This window comes from Lacerta agilis, chromosome 10 (genome assembly GCF_009819535.1).
Source record: "Lacerta agilis isolate rLacAgi1 chromosome 10, rLacAgi1.pri, whole genome shotgun sequence".
Lineage (NCBI taxonomy): Eukaryota > Metazoa > Chordata > Lepidosauria > Squamata > Lacertidae > Lacerta > Lacerta agilis.
This window is the reverse complement of record NC_046321.1, coordinates 29308229-29328818: the sequence shown is the minus strand read 5'-3', so window position 1 is coordinate 29328818 and position 20590 is coordinate 29308229. Positions and strand designations below refer to the sequence as shown.

Here is a 20590-nt window from a genome sequence, read left to right as displayed (position 1 = left end):
AGCTTGATGGCGTCATTACGCCCATTTCGACCGGAGATTGCATCCCGCTTCCTTCCTTCCGGGCGTGTGCGCTGCTCGCTAGGAAATTTTTATTTAGGCAACTAAGTAAAACGCCTGCTTGTGAAAACAAACACGGGGAGACCCATACTCACGCACAGAGAGCCCGTTTAGGTTCAGTTATTGCCCTCTGGCGAGTGAAATAACTCGGTGTTGCTATCCAAGTGGGAATAGCGGGGGCGGGCGGGGACAACGGAAAGAGGCAATGTCTTGGGCGACTCAGGTTTCATTTCTGGAAAATTCCGGTCCGCCCCGTGCTCGTCGCTCGAGGGGCCACGGCGGGTGGGTCGCGAGGGCACAGTGGGTGGAGCCTCACGGGCGCGGGCAAAGGGGGAAGGCGGCCAGCGCAGCGGGAGCAGCAGCAGCCTCGAGCGAGCCAGGGATAGCTGACAGGGGGGCGGGGCAGGAGGGGCGGGGAGCGCGTGCGCGTAGCGCTGAACTGAATTGCGCGTGACAGGCAGCGGGGCCCCGAGCGAGCGGGAGGGGAGGAAAGAGGGAGGCTGCGAACTTTCGTTACTCCACTTTGGAGGGAAGCTCAAGCGGCGGCAGCGGCAGCGGCAACCACCGCAGTAGCTGCAGCAGCGGCGAGGGGGACGCGCGGAAGGGAAGTGGGCGAGCCATGGACCTGCGGAAAGTGAGCGAGCTGCGGGCCTTCGTGAAACTCTGCAAGGAGAACCCGGCCATCCTGCACAGCGACGACCTGCGTTTCTTCCGCGACTGGGTGGAGGGGTAAGTCGGAGGGAAGCCCCTCATGGGGCGGCGCTGGAGGAGGGGGAGCAGGGGGTAGAGGGGGAGAGTGGGGTCCTCCGTATCCTCGTTCCTTCCTCTCTCTCTCCCCCTCATCCCCGTCTTCAGGTGATGAAAGTGTGCTCAGTTTTCGGACGGTAGGGCTTCTGGGGGGGGGGCTGCTGGGATGGGCTTTTGTTTTTGGCGGGAGGGGGATTGTTCTGTGGGCGGCGAAATCTGGATCAAGGCCTCGATAATGAGAGATCGGGCTTGAAAGGCGCGGAGCTGTAGGAGTTGCAGGGACTTGTATGGGGCTGGAAAGGTGGGGAATTCTTCAGAATAATTTATTTGCCTTGCGAAAGGTGCCTGCTTTGGTTTGGGTGTTCAATCCTTTCCCTGGAACCCGAGGCTGTTTGAGGGACGGGTGGCCGGATTTCTGGACGGAAGGCCTAGCCGTGTCATTGGAAACCTGTTCTTCTCACGTCCAGTTACTCCACTTTCCCCCCTCCCCTTTCTCGGCAAGGAAAGGGTTTCAGGCTGTTACAATTAACATGTGCTTTTTAATCCCCTCGGTGTACGAACATTTCTGCTGCACAGAAAACGTTGTTTCTTGCCTGAGGAAAGGATAAGAGAAAGCTTTCAGATCATTATGATGATCACTCATGTGTTGCACTTTCTTTACCTGTCATATGTATTTTGATGCTGGAATATTGTCCCCAGTTACTGCACCAGAGCACATTTAGTGAAAAACAAACATTATAATCTACATGCCAGGCACATTTTTGCCTATGTTTTTCTTTCCACCTAGAAGTTCTTTCTTTGTTGAAAAAAGCATGCGTTTTGGAGTAGCCTTAAACAGAGTTGCTTAGGATTGTTATTTCATCTTTTAGAAAAAACGACTGTATTTATCAAACGACTTTTTGTGGAAGTGTGTGTAACACAAGCCACAATGCACCTTTGATTGTACAAATATAACGTTGGATGCCACTCCAATCTTGGAGCAGGCAAGATTCCAGGGGTTCCAGGAGCTTACCCAGGGTTTTGTTTCCTTCTGGAATGAGACACAGCTGATACTTTGGTGTCTTTATGATATATGATTCAGGCAGGTAGCTGTGTTGTTCTGACACAGTCGAAACATATATAAAAAAATTGTCCAGTAGCACCTTAGACACCAACTAAGTTTGTTCTTGGTATAAGCTTTTGTGTGCATGCATCTGAAGAAGTGTGCATGCACACGAAAGCTTATACCAAGAACAAACTTAGTTGGTCTCTAAGGTGCTACTGGACATTTTTAAAATATGTTTTTATGATATATGGTTTAGTTACACATATATGCAACCTGAACCTACAATGGAGGGGATTCAAACAGAAATCAAACCTTGCTCTGACTCTCTCACCAGCTTGCAGCTTTACTTCTAGGTCACATCATTGCAACTCAGCTCTAAACTCCAGCTTTGTCCTTTTAACTAATGGAGCTGGGGGAAGGGCACCACCCATTTGCCTTCTCACACAGAACCCCTTTTCTTTGTTTCCCTTAATGCCTCATCACCTAGATTTTCACCTCAACACAGGAAGCTAGCCTAGCTTATATTTTAACACTTGCTAGATCCATGGTTTAGATTAGAAGGATCTCACATAGAGCCTACTTTCTCCCCACCAACTCATACCAATATGTAACTGTTTTTAGATTTAGTATTCAATTTATGTAAAACTAAGGTAGACAGAGCTTCTTTCATATTGTTGTAAGCATGGCTAAAAACATTTAACTGGATTACTTACCAAAATCTGTACAATAGTAAAATTGTTTGTTAAAATTTTCCAGATGGTTCTCTAATATCCCCTCCATGATTTCAGATCCTGCTTGAAAGCAATCAGTGTTACATTGCCAAGAGTGCCATTTATGCAGCCAACCACATTCTAGCTAAATGAATTAAAAACCATTATGGAGTCCTGTTTCATAGCCCAGGAAAAAACCCTCAAGTAATAATGTTGATGATTTCTGTGAAGAAAAGCAGTCCAGCTTTGGCTTCTACAGACCTTAAAGTATGGTTCCATGACAGTGCAAAAGCTTGCATTACATGCTGTGGTGGGTGGGGTGTAGAAAGAGTTGTGGCTGAAAGAGCTATGCTGTGAAGGAGTGTAGAAACAGTCACTGCTGTGTTTACTCACTAAGGTAACCTGTAGCTATTGTATGGGTAGGCAAACTAAGGCCCAGGGCCCAGATCTGGCCCAATCGCCTTCTAAATGCAGCCCGCAGGCGGTCCGGGAATCATCATGTTTTTACATGAGTAAAATGTGTGCTTTTATTTAAAATGCATCTCTGGGTTATTTGTGGGGCATAGGAATTCGTTTCCCCCCCCAAAAAAATATAGTCTGTCCCCCCACAAGGTCTGAGGGACAGTGGACCGGCCCCCCTGCTGAAAAAATTTGCTGACCCCTGGTCTATTGGGTAGTAAGATTTCAGGTTTTCTGCTGGAGTGGTAGAGCTTGTTCATTTGGAATCTCTTTCTCTGTGTGTGAAATGGTTTTTATTTTTGAATCAGATACTGTAGTTGTTTAATAACACAGTCTTGTAGCATTAGGAGGCCTTGCATGCTTAGTAATCAATGGACTTAGGTATGCCTAACTCATACTACAATTGGCTATAAAAGTATCACTTAGTTTTTGAATGGTAAAGTCTTTCTAACAAAGTCAGCAGTGAAACTGTAAATCAAATAGGGTGGCCAGAGAATATTAGTAGTTCTTATTTGGTTGTTACTCTTCTGGGTTAATTTTTTCCAGTTAGATTTCACATTTAATATTCTTCTTAGAGGAGTGTGTCAGAGACGTTCCTTTCATTTCAGAAGTGTTTCACAGGTAAATGTTTCTGGAAAGTGCACCATTAATTTATTGAAACAGGAAGTTTAATTTCCACCACCACCTTTTGCTGTACATTCTAGGGCAGGGAGGTCCAACCTTTCAGACCAAGTGGGCCACAAGAGTACTTTGACATGGAACCCGCAGACCACACCCTGCATTGTTGTGCTGCAGGGGGAGGCCAAAATTTGAGCCCTTGCCAGCCCTGATGCCTCCTTCCCAAAGCCTCACACCTTGTTTACCCGGTTTTGGGAAGGCAGTGCAAGGAGCAGGACACCAAATGTTGTTGATGACCCTCAAAAAAGGTCTCAAGGGCTCCATGCAGCCCTCAAGTCATGTGTTGGATCACCCAGTTCTAGGGAAATCAGTTGTGGTATCAGAGGTACAGAACAATGTAGAACAAGCTGAGCACCTGCACCCCTTGCTCTAGGAAAGTTTCTGGGGATAATCTACCATACATTCCACCTCTTTACAGAGATATTTTTTCTATTGTTATTGCTTGTAACCTTTGTACATATCACACTTCTGACTTGAAAATATGGGTTAAAATGGAGTGTTTTGTTCAGGGTAATTTCCTTAGTGTTGTGGAATCATTCTGTGGCATGTGGAAGTACAAGTTCTATCTACAAATGCTTAACCTTCCACAGCTATTTTTCTCCAAATGCAAATGCTAGTTAATTGACATTGCTATGCTTAAAGGGGTTTCAGTTGTTCTACCCTAATAACATAAAATTGTGCTGAAGCATTCCTGAGTAGCAATTCAGAAAACCAAATAGGACTAATTTCAAGGTAATAGAATTTCTGTTCAGTTATTCTTTAGTCATGAATAATATTCATTGATAACTGTTACTTAGTAGTTTATACTTTTCATTTATCTTAAACCAAATGCTGTCGAACTCTGTATCTCACCTATCTTTTTCTTTTTTTAAAAAAAAAGTATGGGAGGTAAAATACCACCAGCTCCATGCAACACTTCTGAGGAAGGAGCTGCGGAAGGCGCTGCGGAAGGAACACATGAGGTAAGAGAGAGGCGCTTGTTAGGATTATGGCTTTTATGTTTGTACATACAATTCTTAATGTAGGGTGCAATTTGATATAAAAAATTGACCTGCATCTCGTGCAATAGTATGGATGCTGTCTTATTAATCATGCAGAACATACACAGATGGGGAGTTGCCTGTAGTTCAAGTGGGAGATAACCAGAGCATGTACCACTCTCGCAAGAAATTGCGCAGGCAGGTAGGGTCTCAGCCGGCTTACCAGATGGAGCTGATAGACAGCTGCCCTGGCCACAGTGTGTGTCTCTCTTTCATGTGTCAACAAGATCATTAGTAATTACTCAGGCTTTCTTTGCACATACCTAAAGATGCATGTTGGATACTACATCCTTGGTTGATTCCATGATAATCATTTTTTGAGGCTTCTGTACATAAAGGGCCATTAGCCTATACCAGGGGTGGCCAACACTCAGGAGACTGCGATCTACTCACAGAGTTAAAAACTGGCAGTGATCTACCCCCTTTTGGGGGGTTCAGGTCAAAGTTGTTGATTTTTTTTTAGGAAGGTCCATTTTTTGAGGGTTCGGCTCAAAGTTGTTGAGTTTTTTTCAGGGAGGAGGTGAAATGTTGAGCTTTTTTTAGGAGGGCCACAGTTATTCAGCTTCTCTGGAGGGAGCCAATGATCTACCAGTGATCTACTGCAAACATCCAGTGATCTACCGGTAATCACGATCTACCTGTTGGACATGCCTGGCCTATACAGAAAAATCATTTGGGAAGATATGGTATAATGATTATGAATTTAATTTCCCTTTTATATGAAACCCTTGTTGAAAACCAATTTTGCCCGCAACAAAATCTGGGAATTAAGGGCTTGTTGATCAGAAGGTCAGTGGTTTCAATCCCCACGACGGGGTGAGCTCCCGTTGCTCGGTCCCAGCTCCTGCCCACCTAGCAGTTCGAAAGCACGTCAAAGTGCAAATAGATAAATAGGTACCGCTCCTGTGGGAAGGTAAACGTTGTTTCCGTGTGCTGCTCTGGTTCGCCAGAAGCGGCTTAGTCATGCTGGCCACATGACCCGGAAGCTGTACGCCGGCTCCCTCAGCCATTAACGCGAGATGAGCACCACAACCCCAGAGTCAGACACGACTGGACCTAATGGTCAGGGGTCCCTTTACCTTTACCTTTATGAACATTGAAGAGGATAAATGGAACAATTTATGGACAAAAGCCCTATATAAATCTCTGTCAGCAGCTGAGATACATTTCAGACACCGTGATAAATCAGTATATCACGATATTTAGCTGCTGATATATTATGATGTTGAAAACCAGATATCGCCCAGCCCTAGTTGTGAGTCAGCCAACATGGAGGAAAGGGTAAGAGCAGGAGAGCTTGCATATGTCATACACATTACTTTTTTGGGAGGTAGCTAGAGATGATGCATTTTATCCTCCCTCCACTATCCCCCGAACAGGAGGTCACCCCATTGTGTTTGTTGGCTTTTTAAAAGTCTTTACGCCTTCCAAAGTGGTTTGTCATGTGGCAAGGGCTTCTGCTCTTTGGAAAGCAGAAGTCTAAAGTTCCCTTGGGTGTGTAGTTAGTTGCACAGTTCTTTGAATCCTGACAACTGGCAGTAGTGGTGCTGATGATTGCTGTCAGTGATAATCAGACTCTGCTAACAAATACTTCGTTGGTCAGATATGCTGCTTTTCTGATGGGGCCCCTTGCCCTATGTTTCAGTGTTACTTATATATGTTTCCAGATCTTCCCAGGTGAATTGTAGAACAGTGGAAAGTCTAGATTTTCCAGTAGTCTGTAGCAAGCAGAAGTTAAATAACCAAAATATCATAATTACATTTTTGAGATATTCGCCTTTTAAATTTAAAACTTTCCAGCTGGAAAAACAGTGCAACAGTTCTTCATTTCAGTCCCTGAAAATAATGTATTCTAGAATTGTCTGAACATCCTACAGTACCACCCTAAGCGAAGCTTTAAATGAGCATGCTAATAATTTGATATCCTTCTCATTAGGCGAAAGCAGAAGAAAAGAAGCCAGAGGAACCACCAAAGCCATCAGAACCCGAGAGTGAAGAGAGTGATGTGGGTGAGTTATTCAGTACTGTATTGCGTGGTTTCCGTGTTGTAGATGCAACGTTTTGGCTTCATTTTTCCTATAGCCTCTTATGGGGAATAACTAGGATTCTTCTAATTAGTGGTGTTTTTGTTTGCAGAAATTGATAATGAAGGAGTGATTGAACCAGACAATGATGAACCTCAAGAAATGGGAGATGAAAGTCTTGAGGTAATAAGCTTAATTGAGATTGGAACTGTCTCTCTTGTAAAACCTCATGTAGCTTTTTCGATCAATCAACATTTCTGGATTGCACAGCATGAAAATTGCTTTACAATATTTAAGAGCTAGCTAAACAAATCCACCATGATATAATTTGTACTAATATACAGGAAACCAATGCAGAACGTGGATTTCAAATTACCCTTTTAATGTTAAGAAAAATAACTGACGTCTTAGAAAGATTTCTGTGTCCATGTCACCAGGTTGTGGCCAAAACAAAGGTGGATCTGGCCATCTCATGTCTGCACATACACTTCTGTATCACATACATGTGCAATACACCAGTCCTATTGCATGCGAAATGGAGACAGGGAGCTAGTGGGCTAGCAGGAAGAGCTTGCTAAGCTGGATCAGACCAGCAGACTGCCAGTGCACCACTGCCAGCTGTGTTCTACCGTAACTAAATAGCCACTGATCTAAAGGATGAAAAAATAAATAAAAAGTTAAGACAATTTCAACTCTCCTTCATAGTCTGTGTGGCTTTTTAAAAATAAGAAATTTCTTGTTGATAGATATTTTTCTAGTTGCTTTTAAGTAATTTTGAAACACATATCCCTTTACAGAGATTTGGTTGAGTCGTATATTGATACTCTATAGACCTTTAAAAATTTCTAGAATTAAGAATGCTTTCCAAATACTTGGTGTGAATTGAAGTCACTTTGTTTCTCTCTCCTTTAGGTAACGGAAGAAATGATGGACCAGGCGAATGAAAAAAAGATGGAAGCTATTAATGCACTAGGTGAAGGTGAGTTCTTTATAAGGAAAATTATTTTCCTGACAAGCTTTTTAGAGGTAAACAAAATATGTATTCTAGTATACGTCTATTTTATAGGGTAGATTGTGAGTTTCTTAATTCCCACAGTGTTAAGAGAACAGTATTCAGAAGTTGGTATTTTCAATAAGTACATAATTCAAACAAAAGCACGTTCCAAATTCACCATAACTGCGATTCAGACAGTGCAGTGAATGACTGTCTTTAAAATATTTTCATTTCCCATCTGATCCAGAAAAAGAATAATTTTATTTAAAATGCTTGAGACTAAACTTCTTGTCTAGATACCTAAAATATGATGTTATAGCCACTAGACAAACTTTCTGGGGAGGGGAATTCAGTAACCAGGATGTCAGAAGCATTGCCTACCACTTGTTTGCTCATGGTGGTGAAACTCTGAGAAAGGCTTCTCTGTCAACCTGCATGGGAAGATCTCAGCTCCCATGTAGGTTGACAGAGAAGTAGTAGTCCTTAAGGGACCAGTGTTTCAAGCTGTAAAAGGCTTTAAAGCAAGGTTAAAGAGAAATCTTTATGTTATGGGCCACTGACCTGCAAGTAAAAAAAATAAATTGGAAGGCCAGGCAAATCGCCTCTCATTTACCAGGCTCCCCTCCCATGCAGGTCCTGCCAAGGGGTGTGTGTGTCTGCCTCACTCTCACACACTCTTTTTCTCTCCCCCCCCCCCCCGGAAGAGGCAAGGGAGGAAGTACATGTTGTTGGGCTCCGTTGCCTAAATGCAATCCATATATATTTCACATAATCATTTCATGGGGATACCACAGTTGATGGTATCAAAAGGGTTGCATTCCTCTTCTGTTGGCACTGGTTATCACATAGGTGACCAATGCAGTTTCTACAACAAAGTAGGACTTGGAACCAAGTTAAATTTGTCTACAAAACTCTACGAAAACCTGGCGTTGCACAGCAGCAATCCACTTGAGTGCCTTGTCCCAAAAGAGGATGTATGCATCTTGCCAATGAGACAAGACTGATGGCACTATGTACCATTTCCTTTATTCCATATGTCCTGTACTCCTAATTGAGACAAGTATATCATTTAGATTTCTTTTTGGGGGGTACAATTGAAGCTTTATTTATATTTTCAGGTGAACTTCAGAAAGCCATTGATTTGTTCACAGAAGCCATCAAGTTGAATCCACAATTGGCTATCTTGTATGCCAAACGAGCCAGGTGAGACTTTAAATTTGAAATCAAGTGCATTAGAGGATGCCAAACTACATATACCCAAACAAAGCTTAGTCTAGACTAATTAACTCCAGAATTCTCTTGCTAAATGAATTGTTAGTAAAATGTACATATTGTACAAAATGTGACAATATGCCTTGACCTGGCTGCAAAAAAACTGTTCAGCCTCTTGTGCCTCTTTGTTAAATCTATTTTGATAACCTCCTTTGCAAGGCAACATACAGTCTTTGACATTTTGAGGTGCTGTTACTCACCTGATAAGTCCTGTTGGTGGTTGTGGAAATATTTACCAGACAGTCTGTAAAATAATATGTGTAAATGCCAGTTTTCTAAATTGCTATGTGCTCATGGTTGTCTTTTCTTCTAATGACCCTGTTCCATGTTCTCCTTCCCATATACCTCTTCTCTTTCCCTTGTCCTTAATGCTACCATACCTGTATACATAAAATCAGATTGCAGAATGACTTTATGAAAAAGCAAGCATTTTATTTTTTCTTAGCACACTTTGAGATAATTTAGATGTCATATTCCTAATTTTGATTTTTGTCTGGAGTAAGGAAGATAAGTGTGTGTATTTATTAAAGGACTTAGCTAATTTAAATTGGCAGTTGAAATTCTAATTGTCTTTCTGCTTAATGTTGCTTCATTGAAGTCATTGTCAGATAAAAATTGAAGCAATAGGTGCTTGATGCCATTAATACCAATCTTAGAAAAAGAAAAGTATATAAGCCATTAAACCACATTATTATTGAAAAATTTTAAATGAGCATTAAAAGCTCAACATACTTGTTAGAAGAGAATGTATCCAAATTACTGAAGCAGCTTGAAGTTGGGGGGACGGTGGAAGGGGAAAAAATATGATTAGGCAGCATGACTGTCATGTAATTTGTAGCATCTCTAGACTATACTGAGTACCCAAAAATGTGCAGCAGATAGTTCCTTAAACATATTTGATTTCCTTGTTGTTGACAGTGTCTATGTGAAAATGCAGAAGCCAAATGCTGCCATCAGAGATTGTGATAGAGCCATTCAGATTAACCCTGATTCAGCACAGCCTTACAAATGGCGAGGGAAAGCCCACAGGTAAAGACACTAACCTCTCTTTACATTGTACTCTGATGAATGAAAATACAAACTTTCCCATCTTGTTTGCTGTTAAACATAATCTAGTTGTGTAGCTGGTATTTTTTATTAAATTGATTCAACTCATGAGTGTCTGTTTTTATAATTGTAAATTGTTGCAACCTGCCCCAAGACTTTATTGTGAAGGGCAGGTAAGATAATCTTAACCATATATATAAAAGTATATTTTTGTACTGTTCTGTTACCACTGTAAATTCTCCTTTGCTTCTTCAATGTAAGACTTGGAATTAAGGGACAGTTTGGATTTGCAAAAATACAAGTACCATAATAATGAATTGGAAAGTTACTGTGTGGTTTTCAAGCTGTGCATATCCATGGGTTTTCTTTTAGCTCAAGAATGACGAACATGCGGCCCTCTGGATGTTTTTTGACTCAAAACCCCCATAATCCCCAGCCAGCATGCAGGGATGTTGGGAGTTGTAGTCTTCAGAAGTTGTTGGACTAAAGGATGCCCACCCCCATTTTATGGCATGGGTTAAATCTGATTTTAAAATGTCTTGAATCTTGTCATTGCCAGGCTGTTGGGTCACTGGGAGGAGTCTGCACATGACCTGGCATTAGCCTGTAAACTGGATTATGATGAAGATGCTAGTGCCATGCTGAAGGAGGTGCAGCCCAGAGTGAGTGACAACAGGAATACATATTTATTTTCTTACATTTTCTATCCTGGCTTTCTTTTTTCATGGAACTGAACACTGTGTATATGTGATTCCCCAGAGCTCCTTAGCTTGAACAGAGTGGTAGCCTTGTGTGCCTTCAGACTGTACCTTGGAATATCAGTGATTTAATGCTTTGTTCATGGTTTGTCTTCTGTGGTGTTAGGCAGAACTTATTTCAGAAATTGGTGTCTGTTTCAATTATGCATGGCCTCATAGTTCAAAACTAAGGATGCTGTGGTTCCATCCTCTGACTTCCAGACGATTGCTGGAAGTAGACAAGTTTGCCATGTGTCCACTGCATGTATCTTAGTAAATTCCTATGACACCAGAAGGAGAAATGTCTGTGCATAATATGGGCATGTGTTCCCAATATTTGTGGGAAAGAAACAGTGGAAAAACTTCAGATACATCTGCTGCATAAAATGTGGATCATCTCTGAGATCAGTGCATTGGCTAGAATGCATTATTGTTTTTTGACTGATTTGCTGCATTGCTGCATGGGAGTGCTGTTAGCTGTGATTACAAACAGTTCAGAAAATTCTTAACTACAGCCTTGTCTCAAGAGAATCACTCCTTGTTTCTGCAAGCTGGCCTATATATTCAAATAATATTTTTGAAGAATTATTTAACTGTACTGTTTCATCTGGTCTGGCATTCTGTAGATCATAGACCTTTGGCCCTCCAGATCTTGAACTAAACTCCCATCTTCCTGACCATTGGCCATGCTTGCTAGGGGTGATGGAAGTCTTAGTTCCGCAGTGTCCATAGGGCCAAAGGATTTGCCCCTCCTACTGTAAGTTTAGGATTGACATCAGCAAGGGATAAATCTTAACCTTGTACAAAAGGAAGACCCATCAAGTAGTTCATAAATTTTGACATCTCATAATCATGTGTATAATGGAACATTTCTGAAGCTTTGATGTGACAGCCTGGCTTCTGCTTCCTCTCCCTGCCACTGTGTATTTGGAGCTGCTCTCTGCACTGTATTGTTGCCCACAGATAGAATGGAAATTTGACTCAACAAGCCTGAGTCTTCCACATACTCTCTTTACTTCATTGACAACTGCTAAAGAATGGCATATGTCTCCCCTTCTCCATGGCTTTTATGGATGAAAAGAAGAGAAGGCATTTCAGGGTTGTATGAAATGCCTCTGCTCTGTTCATACTCATTGTTACAGTCTCCATGTCTATTGCTTTATTGTTTGCCACGTGAAGACGAGTGGGGATGTTTAGGAAATGCCTGTTGTTGCTAGGTGAGCAGGACCAACTCCTGTGAAGACGCCTTAGGGCAGTTCCCTCCTCCCACTCATTGAAACTGCAGCACAGAGAGTGATAATAAAAATATGAGCAACTAACTGAAACAGTATAATTTCACAAGACAGAGGACCAAGTAAGATAGGCTAGTCTCAGCCACAGGGTTCGAAATTAGCAGGGTGCCAGGCGCATTTCACGCCCAAAGATTCTCCATTTGCAAACACCTCAAAAGGTCTGGGTGCCATTTTTTGTGCCTGGCTGACACTCAAGGATTTCTGAAATGTATGTGCTCTGAAGCCTCGAAGTATATGTTAAGGATAGACAATATGTTAATAAGGAGTTTAACAATAAAGAGTAGTGTGTATGGTACCAATATTTTTGTTCTAAACACCAAATGAAACATGTATTAACAATTTCTGTTAAAATGTATATTAACAATGTGTCATTTATGTGAATTGTGTATTAGTTCATGTATATCAAAATAATAACTAAAAAGTGTTGCCGGACGACCCCCCCTATTTTTATTTTATTTTTTGCTCCTAGCTTTTCTATCCCAGTTTCTAGCACTGCTCAGCTAGGGCAGACTTGGAATCCTAGAATTTAGAGTTAGACACACAGGGGTCATTTAGTCCAACCCCCTTCAATGCAGGGCTCATTTGCCCAACGTCAGGCTTGAACCCACGATCTTGAGTCTCATTCTCTACTGACTGGGCTATATTTGAGGCTTGACCTAGTTGGGAGCCTACTACTGAAAGTCTCTTTAAAGTTTTTGATAAAAGATGCAGAAAGGCTTCCTTTATAATATCTGGAGAAGCATCTGGAAGCTGAAACCTGTGTAAAATACTATAATGGCTTCTACAAGTAGCAGTGTTAAGTAGCAGCTTAGTGGATGCTAAGCTTTTGCTGCCAAATACTGATGACAACTGAAGGCATGTTTTTTTTCAATACATCATGTTTTGAGATGTCTAGTTGTTGATACCACTGACCCAAATGTGATATCCCTAGAGCCTCAAGTTTTGTATGCCAAGTGTGTAGTATAGGCCCTGGCGTTTTACATTTTGAACATTGGTTTTAGCATTTTTGGCTTCTAAATATGCTATGTTGTCTAGATCAGGGGTGGCAAATTTGCAGGCTAGACTTGGCCTGCCAAACCATTTCTGGTGACCTACCACCCCTTGGGAAAATTTACTTATCTCCTTCATCCACAGTAGTGCCTATTCACCACTTAATATGGCCCTATTGCTAAGGGGTCTTAGCACTGCAGAAAGAGGAAGGTCGGTCATTTCTCTCCACCACAGTACTGGGTTAGGGGAGGATCCTAACCCAATGTGGCCATGAGGCTGAAAAATGTTAAGACACTCCATTCTTAAGACTTTTTCAGTAGCAACCTGCACTAGAAGCAAACCTCTCAAAAGATTTTTACACATGAGTTGTAGTATAAACTCCGATAGGTTTCTAGACTTTTACAGCCTAGATAATCATTTTCACTCTGTTCACTCATACCATCAGCAGCCCCAGGCTGCAAGTTTTTCCCCCTTGTGAAATACTGACTTCATATCCTGTGGGATTCAGCTATATATTGAATCTTAAGCTGCCTGTTGAAGAGAAGGTATGTGTCTTAAATACCTAATTTGCAGCAATAGAGAAAGAATTGGCAGAATACAAAAACTATTAAAACTAGTTGAGGTAGGTAAATTGCTAAGATGGTATTTTAAAGATGCTCTGGATTCATATAACCAATATCCACCCTCTGTGCTTCAGGCTCAGAAGATTGCGGAACACAGAAGAAAATATGAACGAAAGCGTGAAGAAAAAGAAATCAAGGAAAGGATAGAAAGAGTAAAGAAAGCTCGAGAGGAACATGAGAGAGCTCAAAGGGTGAGAGCTTAATAAAGCATGTACAACAGGAAAATAACCCAGCATAACTCTATCCTAAAAATGTGTATGGAAATAGGCTAAAAAAGGGGAGCTTCTACAGTTTCAAATGCTAACCTATATTTTAGAATGTCTGTCTTTTAACCAAGTCTGTATTTAGTTGCAGAGAACTTCAAAAAATGATAACTATTTTTTGTACAGGTAACTCACATCTCACACGTATTATATATATTTAACATGATCACAGCTTTATGCACATTACCAATTTTCTTTTTCTTTTTCTTTTTTTTAAATACCATGAAAATGTGACACACGGGGTGGAAAGGGATGGCTGAGCAGAAAGAAACTGAAAACAATCCCGGTAGTCTTTGTGAAAGCATTTGAGTGTGAAGAGGAGGTAGCAGAGAGTTGGAGCGGGTGATTGGCAGAGACCAGAAAGACTTGTGGAGAAGTTTGGACAGACATTGGGGGAGGTTGGAGTGTTGAAGAAGCAGTTGGAGAGGGAGATTGAAGGAGGTTGGAGAGACATCACAGGAGTTTGGAAGAGGTGGTTGGAAGAGGTCTGAAGGACTTATGGAGGGTCTTGGAGAGACATTGGAGGAGACTGGATTGTGGATGAGGTGGTTGGAGAGAGCTGCAGAATGGCCGCAAAACACAAGACGTCATTCTCATCAGCTGCTGAGAAACCAAAGAAGTGAAGAATGGTTCCCACACTGGAAAAGAAGTGGGCTGTGCTGAACTGCTTGAGAGCTGGCATGTCTATGTGTGCTGTGGCATGCAAATATTGCTGGAATGAGTACAGCATCCATGCCATCAAGGTGCATGAAAATGAGATCTATGGAGGAGTGGCAGTAAATACCAGTCGCGGAGGAAGAGGAGTGCAGGGGGAGCACACCGCCCCCGGCAGCGTGATCCCAGTAGGGTGCCATTGTGGTTGTTACCCCACCTGCGCTGGGCGCCACACACCCCGGCAGCGTGTCATGCCCCTGCTGGTGGCGCGCCACGTCCCTGCCTGCTCTCCTCCACCCCACCCCACCCCACCCCGGTGCTGGAGCATGAAGCTCCTCCACTGGTAAGTGCATCCCTGGCTGCAAAGTGCAAGACATGGCTTTGGGGGAAGACAAAGAAGGCACTGAACTTGTGGCTGGAAGACATGAACCAGAAACAAGTTGCTATGGATGGCAGTGTCTCGTGCCACAAATCTCTCAGCCTCTGTGACCACCGTAAACTTTTCACTACAGTTGGGAATCAGCAAGGAATTTAAAGCCAGCTCAGGTTGCCTTAAGAGCTTTAAGATCTGCTTCAACCTGAAGAATGTCCAAGCAATAGGGGAGGCCTCATCTGCAGACAATGAGACTATGAAAACATACTCTGCACAACCAAAGTAGCTGCTGGACAAGTCCTGTCTTCCAGAGCAAGGCTTCAACGCAGACGAGACAGGACTTCTCTGGAAGAAAATGCCTGAGCAGACTTGCATTATCAAAGCTGAAAAGCAAGCCCCTGGCTTCAAAGCTGGAAAGGATAGAGTAGCTGTGCTGCTCTGTAGCTGGACAGAGCCATGCTTGCTGTACAGGTCTCAAAACCCCTGTGCAAAAGGCAAGAAGCATCTACTTCCTGTATTTTGGCAATCCAATGAAAAGGCCTGGGTGACATCATTTCTGGACTGGTTCACAACTGCTTCTTTCCAGAGGTGAGACAGTTCCTTAGAGAGAAACAACTGCAGTTTAAAGTGATGCTGCGTATGGGCAATGCTGGGCATTGAAGGACTCTGCTTTGCACACAGCAAGGTAGAGGTTCTCCCCACCCCCACCCCATATGACATCCCTCGTCCAGCCTCTGCATCAAGGTGTGATTCACTGCTCCAAGGCTGCTCACACAAAGCTCATCACCTGGATTAGCAATGCAGTGGATGCTGATTCCAACTCTTGACCCCACGGTATGCTGGGTGTCCTTCAGCGTTACCCACTGCGTCACCTATGTCAAACAGGCAGTGGATGCAATCAAGCCTGAAACGGTGAATGCATGCTGGTGGAACTTGTGGACGGAATGTGTGCATGATTTCAAGAGATCTGCAAGCACTGTCACTGAGGTGGAGGGCATTGTACAGGTAGGTGCTAGTGGCTTTGTTGACCTCATCCAGGAAGAAGTGGAAGAACGAATTGAGAGCCAACAGGTATTGACTGCTGAATAGCTAGAGGAACTGGTCAGATCAAGTTTAGAATGTGAGGATGAGGGTGGAGACCTGCAGAAATTTTCTCATCTCTTCCAAGTCATAAAGCACACAAATGATCTGATTGCAGAGTTTGACCCCTTCATGGAATGCATTCTCAAGATCATCCGTGGGATTACAGACACTGAGAGCATGCAAGGAAATGTTTGATGAATTCAAGAGACAATAGTGGCATTTGTGCCCATGCAATCCACCTCTGGATCTGAACCACAGCCAAGCACTTCTTCCGGCTATCTGGCAACCCCCCTTGTCCTCATATCATTCCCTAAAGCATCATTTAGCAAGGAAGAGGAGGAGGAAGACTAAGAGCCTTATTTGTCACCCACTGATGAGTGCAGTGATTTATTATTTTTACAGTTTTCTAGGGGTCGTTCTGGCTTTGCGCTGCTTATACGTGCAGTGAACAAGAACATAACCCCTGCTGCGTAAGATGCGAGTTATCTGTAGTTTGAAGTCCAGTGCTATAAACACTGAGGGAGCAGCAACAAACTTGAGCATTAAAATAAATATCACAACTATTTTCTTTCCAAAACTCACTCTTCCAGGGGCCTAGAAATTCAGTAGTATCCTGGAGTGAAGCAGTATTACAGAACCGAAGAGCATGTAGGGTCTATATAGTAGGCTTTGGATCCAGTTGTAACAGCCTTCTCAGCTTTCTATTATATAAGCTTGATTAGTTGGAGAGCATGTGAAGTTTTCTCATGATTTATTGATTGCAGGAGGAAGAGGCTCGACGACAAACGGGAGGACCTCAGTTTAGTGGCTTCCCAGGTGGCTTCCCAGGTATGTGTTCATTTCAAAGCATGAATAGCAACAGAGAGATGGTAACTTAATGGATCTGGGTCATAGCATTTTGTTTAAGTTGCTATTGGGGCAAAAGAAAAGCTGTACTTACGCAAGTTTGGTTTTTCTAAGCAAGAGGGAAAGTTGTTTGGCTGCTAGAAGGGAATATATGTGAAGGGAACACATAACTACTCATAGGAACAATCACTCAGTGCAGTGGCCTAGGAGATCATGAAAGTGACTTGGGGGCTAGAAAAGATGGAGATGTTATTGAGACCTGAAGAGCCTCACCCATATCATCCTGGCCCCACACACTCTCACTCCTTTGCAACTAAAGAGAGAGCCTTTCTGGAGATGGCATGCCATCTGTAGGCACTTCCCCAGAAATGCTCACCTCACTGCTTTTAGGGACCATATGCACTTTGGAGAGAGAGAAGAGGTATGTATGTGGTGCAGTCTGTAAGGGTGGGAGGGCAGGAAATACGAATGTGTGGTCTCAGAAAGAGGAATGGATGCACTTGGACAGAGAGAGAGAGGGAGAGAGTTGTGTTTGAGTATGTGGCATATGTGTGTACAAGAGAGATTTATGTGTATATGTGGTCTATTTGGGTGCTCGGTGCAAGCACGTGTGTGTGATGTGACCACTTTGTATATTTTTCCTTGTACTGTGGAATGCTTCCCATTACTAGACAGCAACATCACTGGTTTGTGTGTGCGTATTCAGTATAGTGTGCCTTCTACAATCAGATCTAGCAGGACATAACTGACTTCCCATGGTAAGCATGAGATTGTCCAGGGGGCTGGGGAGAAAGCAGCAATGACTGTACTCTGTAATTTTTTTGTTATGCCACACCCCTCATGACAACCATTTTGTGACTAGCATCCATGACACTTTCTCAAAATGTGCCCTCTGGTCCAGAAAGATTGTTGATCCCTGCTCCAAGTCTATGCTTTACATTTTCAGGTAATTTTCCTGGTGGCATGCCTGGTGGCATGCCTGGAATGGGGGGCATGCCTGGTCTCAATGAAATTCTCAGTGACCCTGAAGTTCTTGCAGCCATGCAGGTGAGAATATAGAACAAGTAAAATAATGATGATTCTTCATATGAGTTGTGCTTGTTCTCTAAGGACCTTCCCCCAAATAGTTGATTATTCCAACATTCATTTATTTTCAGTCATTTTTATTCTGCTTTAAAAATGCCTCAAGGTAACATGTGGCCTTCATAACAAATGACACCTCTTAACAAGAGGAATCTTAACTGCAAGAAATACTACTTGATGAGCCTAAACAGCCTATGAATACAATTTTTATATAATTGTTTTATACACACACACACACACACACACACACACATACATATATACACACACAATTTATAATTATATAATTGTTCTCGAGGCCGAGAGGGGGTCTTGTCATCTGGACAGCCCAGGACCTCCATATACACTGCCCAGGTTTGCATCCTGGTGAGGTCACTTCAGTGCTTGTAATACAGAGGTTTGATTTCACCTCCAGAGATGCACTCCATTGTCTCTCAAGACAGATAGATGCCAACAACAACTGGCATATAGTTAAGAACACTTAGTTCCCATAACACTAAGGTTTATCATACTTGATTTTATATTGTATTGTGACCTTAACATGGATATGAAAACCCACTTAATTTCATAAAGCAGTACAAGCTATTTCCCCCCTTTTTGTTTTACAGGATCCAGAAGTCATGGCAGCTTTCCAGGATGTTGCACAGAACCCAGCAAACATGTCAAAGTACCAGAATAACCCCAAAGTCATGAATCTCATTGGCAAACTATCAGCCAAATTTGGAAATCAACCCTAAAATCCCCTTCCATTGCAAGAGGTGGGGGATGTTGCAATAACACAAACCATTGTACCTCTAATTCCCAGAAGAGAATTAGGGTGCTCTGGGTAGAATCCCTTTTCGTCCTCCCTCCGTGCTTCAGAAATGGCAGTCAGTTTGATTGTATTCAGGTTTTATTTCAAAAAAATACATTTCCCCCTCTCAGCACCTTTGCCCAGGAGTTTGTCTTACTCAACAGTAGTACAGTTTCTTTTAAATTTTTATTAATTGTAATCTTCCAATAGATTGTACCAAAATGTGTTTGGGGGGGGGGCTATTTTCGGAGGGCGTGTGGTTATTTTTTTTAAGTAATAGTGTTGGGTTTCTGCTTCCCAGTAACAACTCCTTTGTGAGAGCTTGTAACAATTCTTAAGTTCTAACTAAGTGAGGATCAGTATTTTTTATTTTAACTGGAAGAAATAATACACAATTAATATTCTTTTTTTATATTCACAAGGGTGACTTAAATAGTTGCAATCAGATTCTTCACAGATCAGATCCCTGCAGCAGTGGGTTAGGCTTTTAATATGTTGGTACAAATGCTGTTGAGGCTGGACTACTTATACAATCAATGTTGAGCCAATTAACTTGTTAATTGTCTCTGTCAAGTTGTGTAGGGGGCAAATGTTTTTATTAACATTAGTCAGCTGAATAACTTAAAAAGGTAGGAGCCTTTCTGTAACTATTGAACATTATTCTTGGTTTAATTTTCCTTTATTGTAGGAGGAAAACAAATTGGTTGCATTCATTCTTTAAATAATTCAGAATGAATATATACAGCATAGATCCTAAGACTGGTGAAGTTCTGGATTCTCATTTCATGGAAGCTCTAATGAACTTACATATCTTTTGCCAGAACCTTACATATCTTTTGCAGCTGAGTACTTCCCTATTTCCATATATCCTAGTTAGAGTATCAAATACTAATTTTTATAGGTCAGGGGGTTGTTTGTCATACTATCACATTGATACTTGTGGGGCTTGAGTTTGAAAGGCAGAGAAGGAATATCTTTGTTGGAATGGCAAATCTTCAGTATAATTACAGCATGTGTATTCATTGGACACTTTGCTGAAATGTTCATTGATAACTAATACAATTAAATCTGTTATTTTCTCTCTGCTAAAATTTTGATTCCTGCTCTTAATGTTGGAAACCTTGTTATAATTACGTCTTGGTCTCTTCTAGGGCTTTTGAATGTTTCCTGTTCTGTGCTCTTGTAATTTTGTCTGAACCCATAAGTGATGTATGCTTTCTGTTTGTTTAAATCGGAACAGATTTAGGAACTCACTTCTAAAAATAAACTCCAGAAAGTTTTTTTTCTTCATACAACAATAATCTCATTGAATGAAAAAAGATGAATCCATTTTTGCTTAAAAATTAGTTCTGAAAATACTTCTAGTTGCCTTTAAAAACAATAAAGACTGGTTTTGAATAATCTCTTTTGTTAATTGTTGCATAAGTGGTGCTTATATAAGCCTTAAAACAAATTCATGGGAAGCTATTCCAAGTTTTAAGTTGGAGGGGTTATTACCCCTCTATTATTGTCCATGCTGGGTCGCTCAGCCATTGCTTCTGTGTCTTTTGTTTTAGCAGATAAAGATGACAGCAAAAACTGCCATGTTTTTAGCGGAGGCAATTAGAATAAGATGTAAACCCCCAAAATGTATTTTCAAAAGTTAAGTTTTTACCTCTATCTTCAGTACATTTTATTTTATTTTATTTTAGTGCTGTGGCTAGTGGCTGATGCAAATAAAGATTCTTCTCATTCTGCAGCTTCTTTTAAGTTATCTCAGCAGTTGCAATCTCCCCAGTCT

The 20590-nt window shown here is 41.9% G+C and overlaps 1 protein-coding gene across 1 annotated transcript; it reads left to right on the top strand.

The window, feature by feature from the left end:
- The first annotated feature begins 626 nt into the window (after positions 1–626).
- Positions 627–20212, top strand: ST13 (ST13 Hsp70 interacting protein). The gene is made up of 12 exons (XM_033161573.1): positions 627–786; positions 4577–4658; positions 6673–6745; positions 6873–6943; positions 7673–7739; positions 8873–8957; positions 9945–10055; positions 10633–10735; positions 13790–13906; positions 16853–16916; positions 17881–17981; positions 18626–20212. Exons 1-12 carry the CDS (start codon positions 677–679, stop codon positions 18752–18754), a joined length of 1113 nt encoding a protein of 370 aa, XP_033017464.1. The 5' UTR covers positions 627–676; the 3' UTR covers positions 18755–20212.
- Positions 20213–20590: the final 378 nt, after the last annotated feature.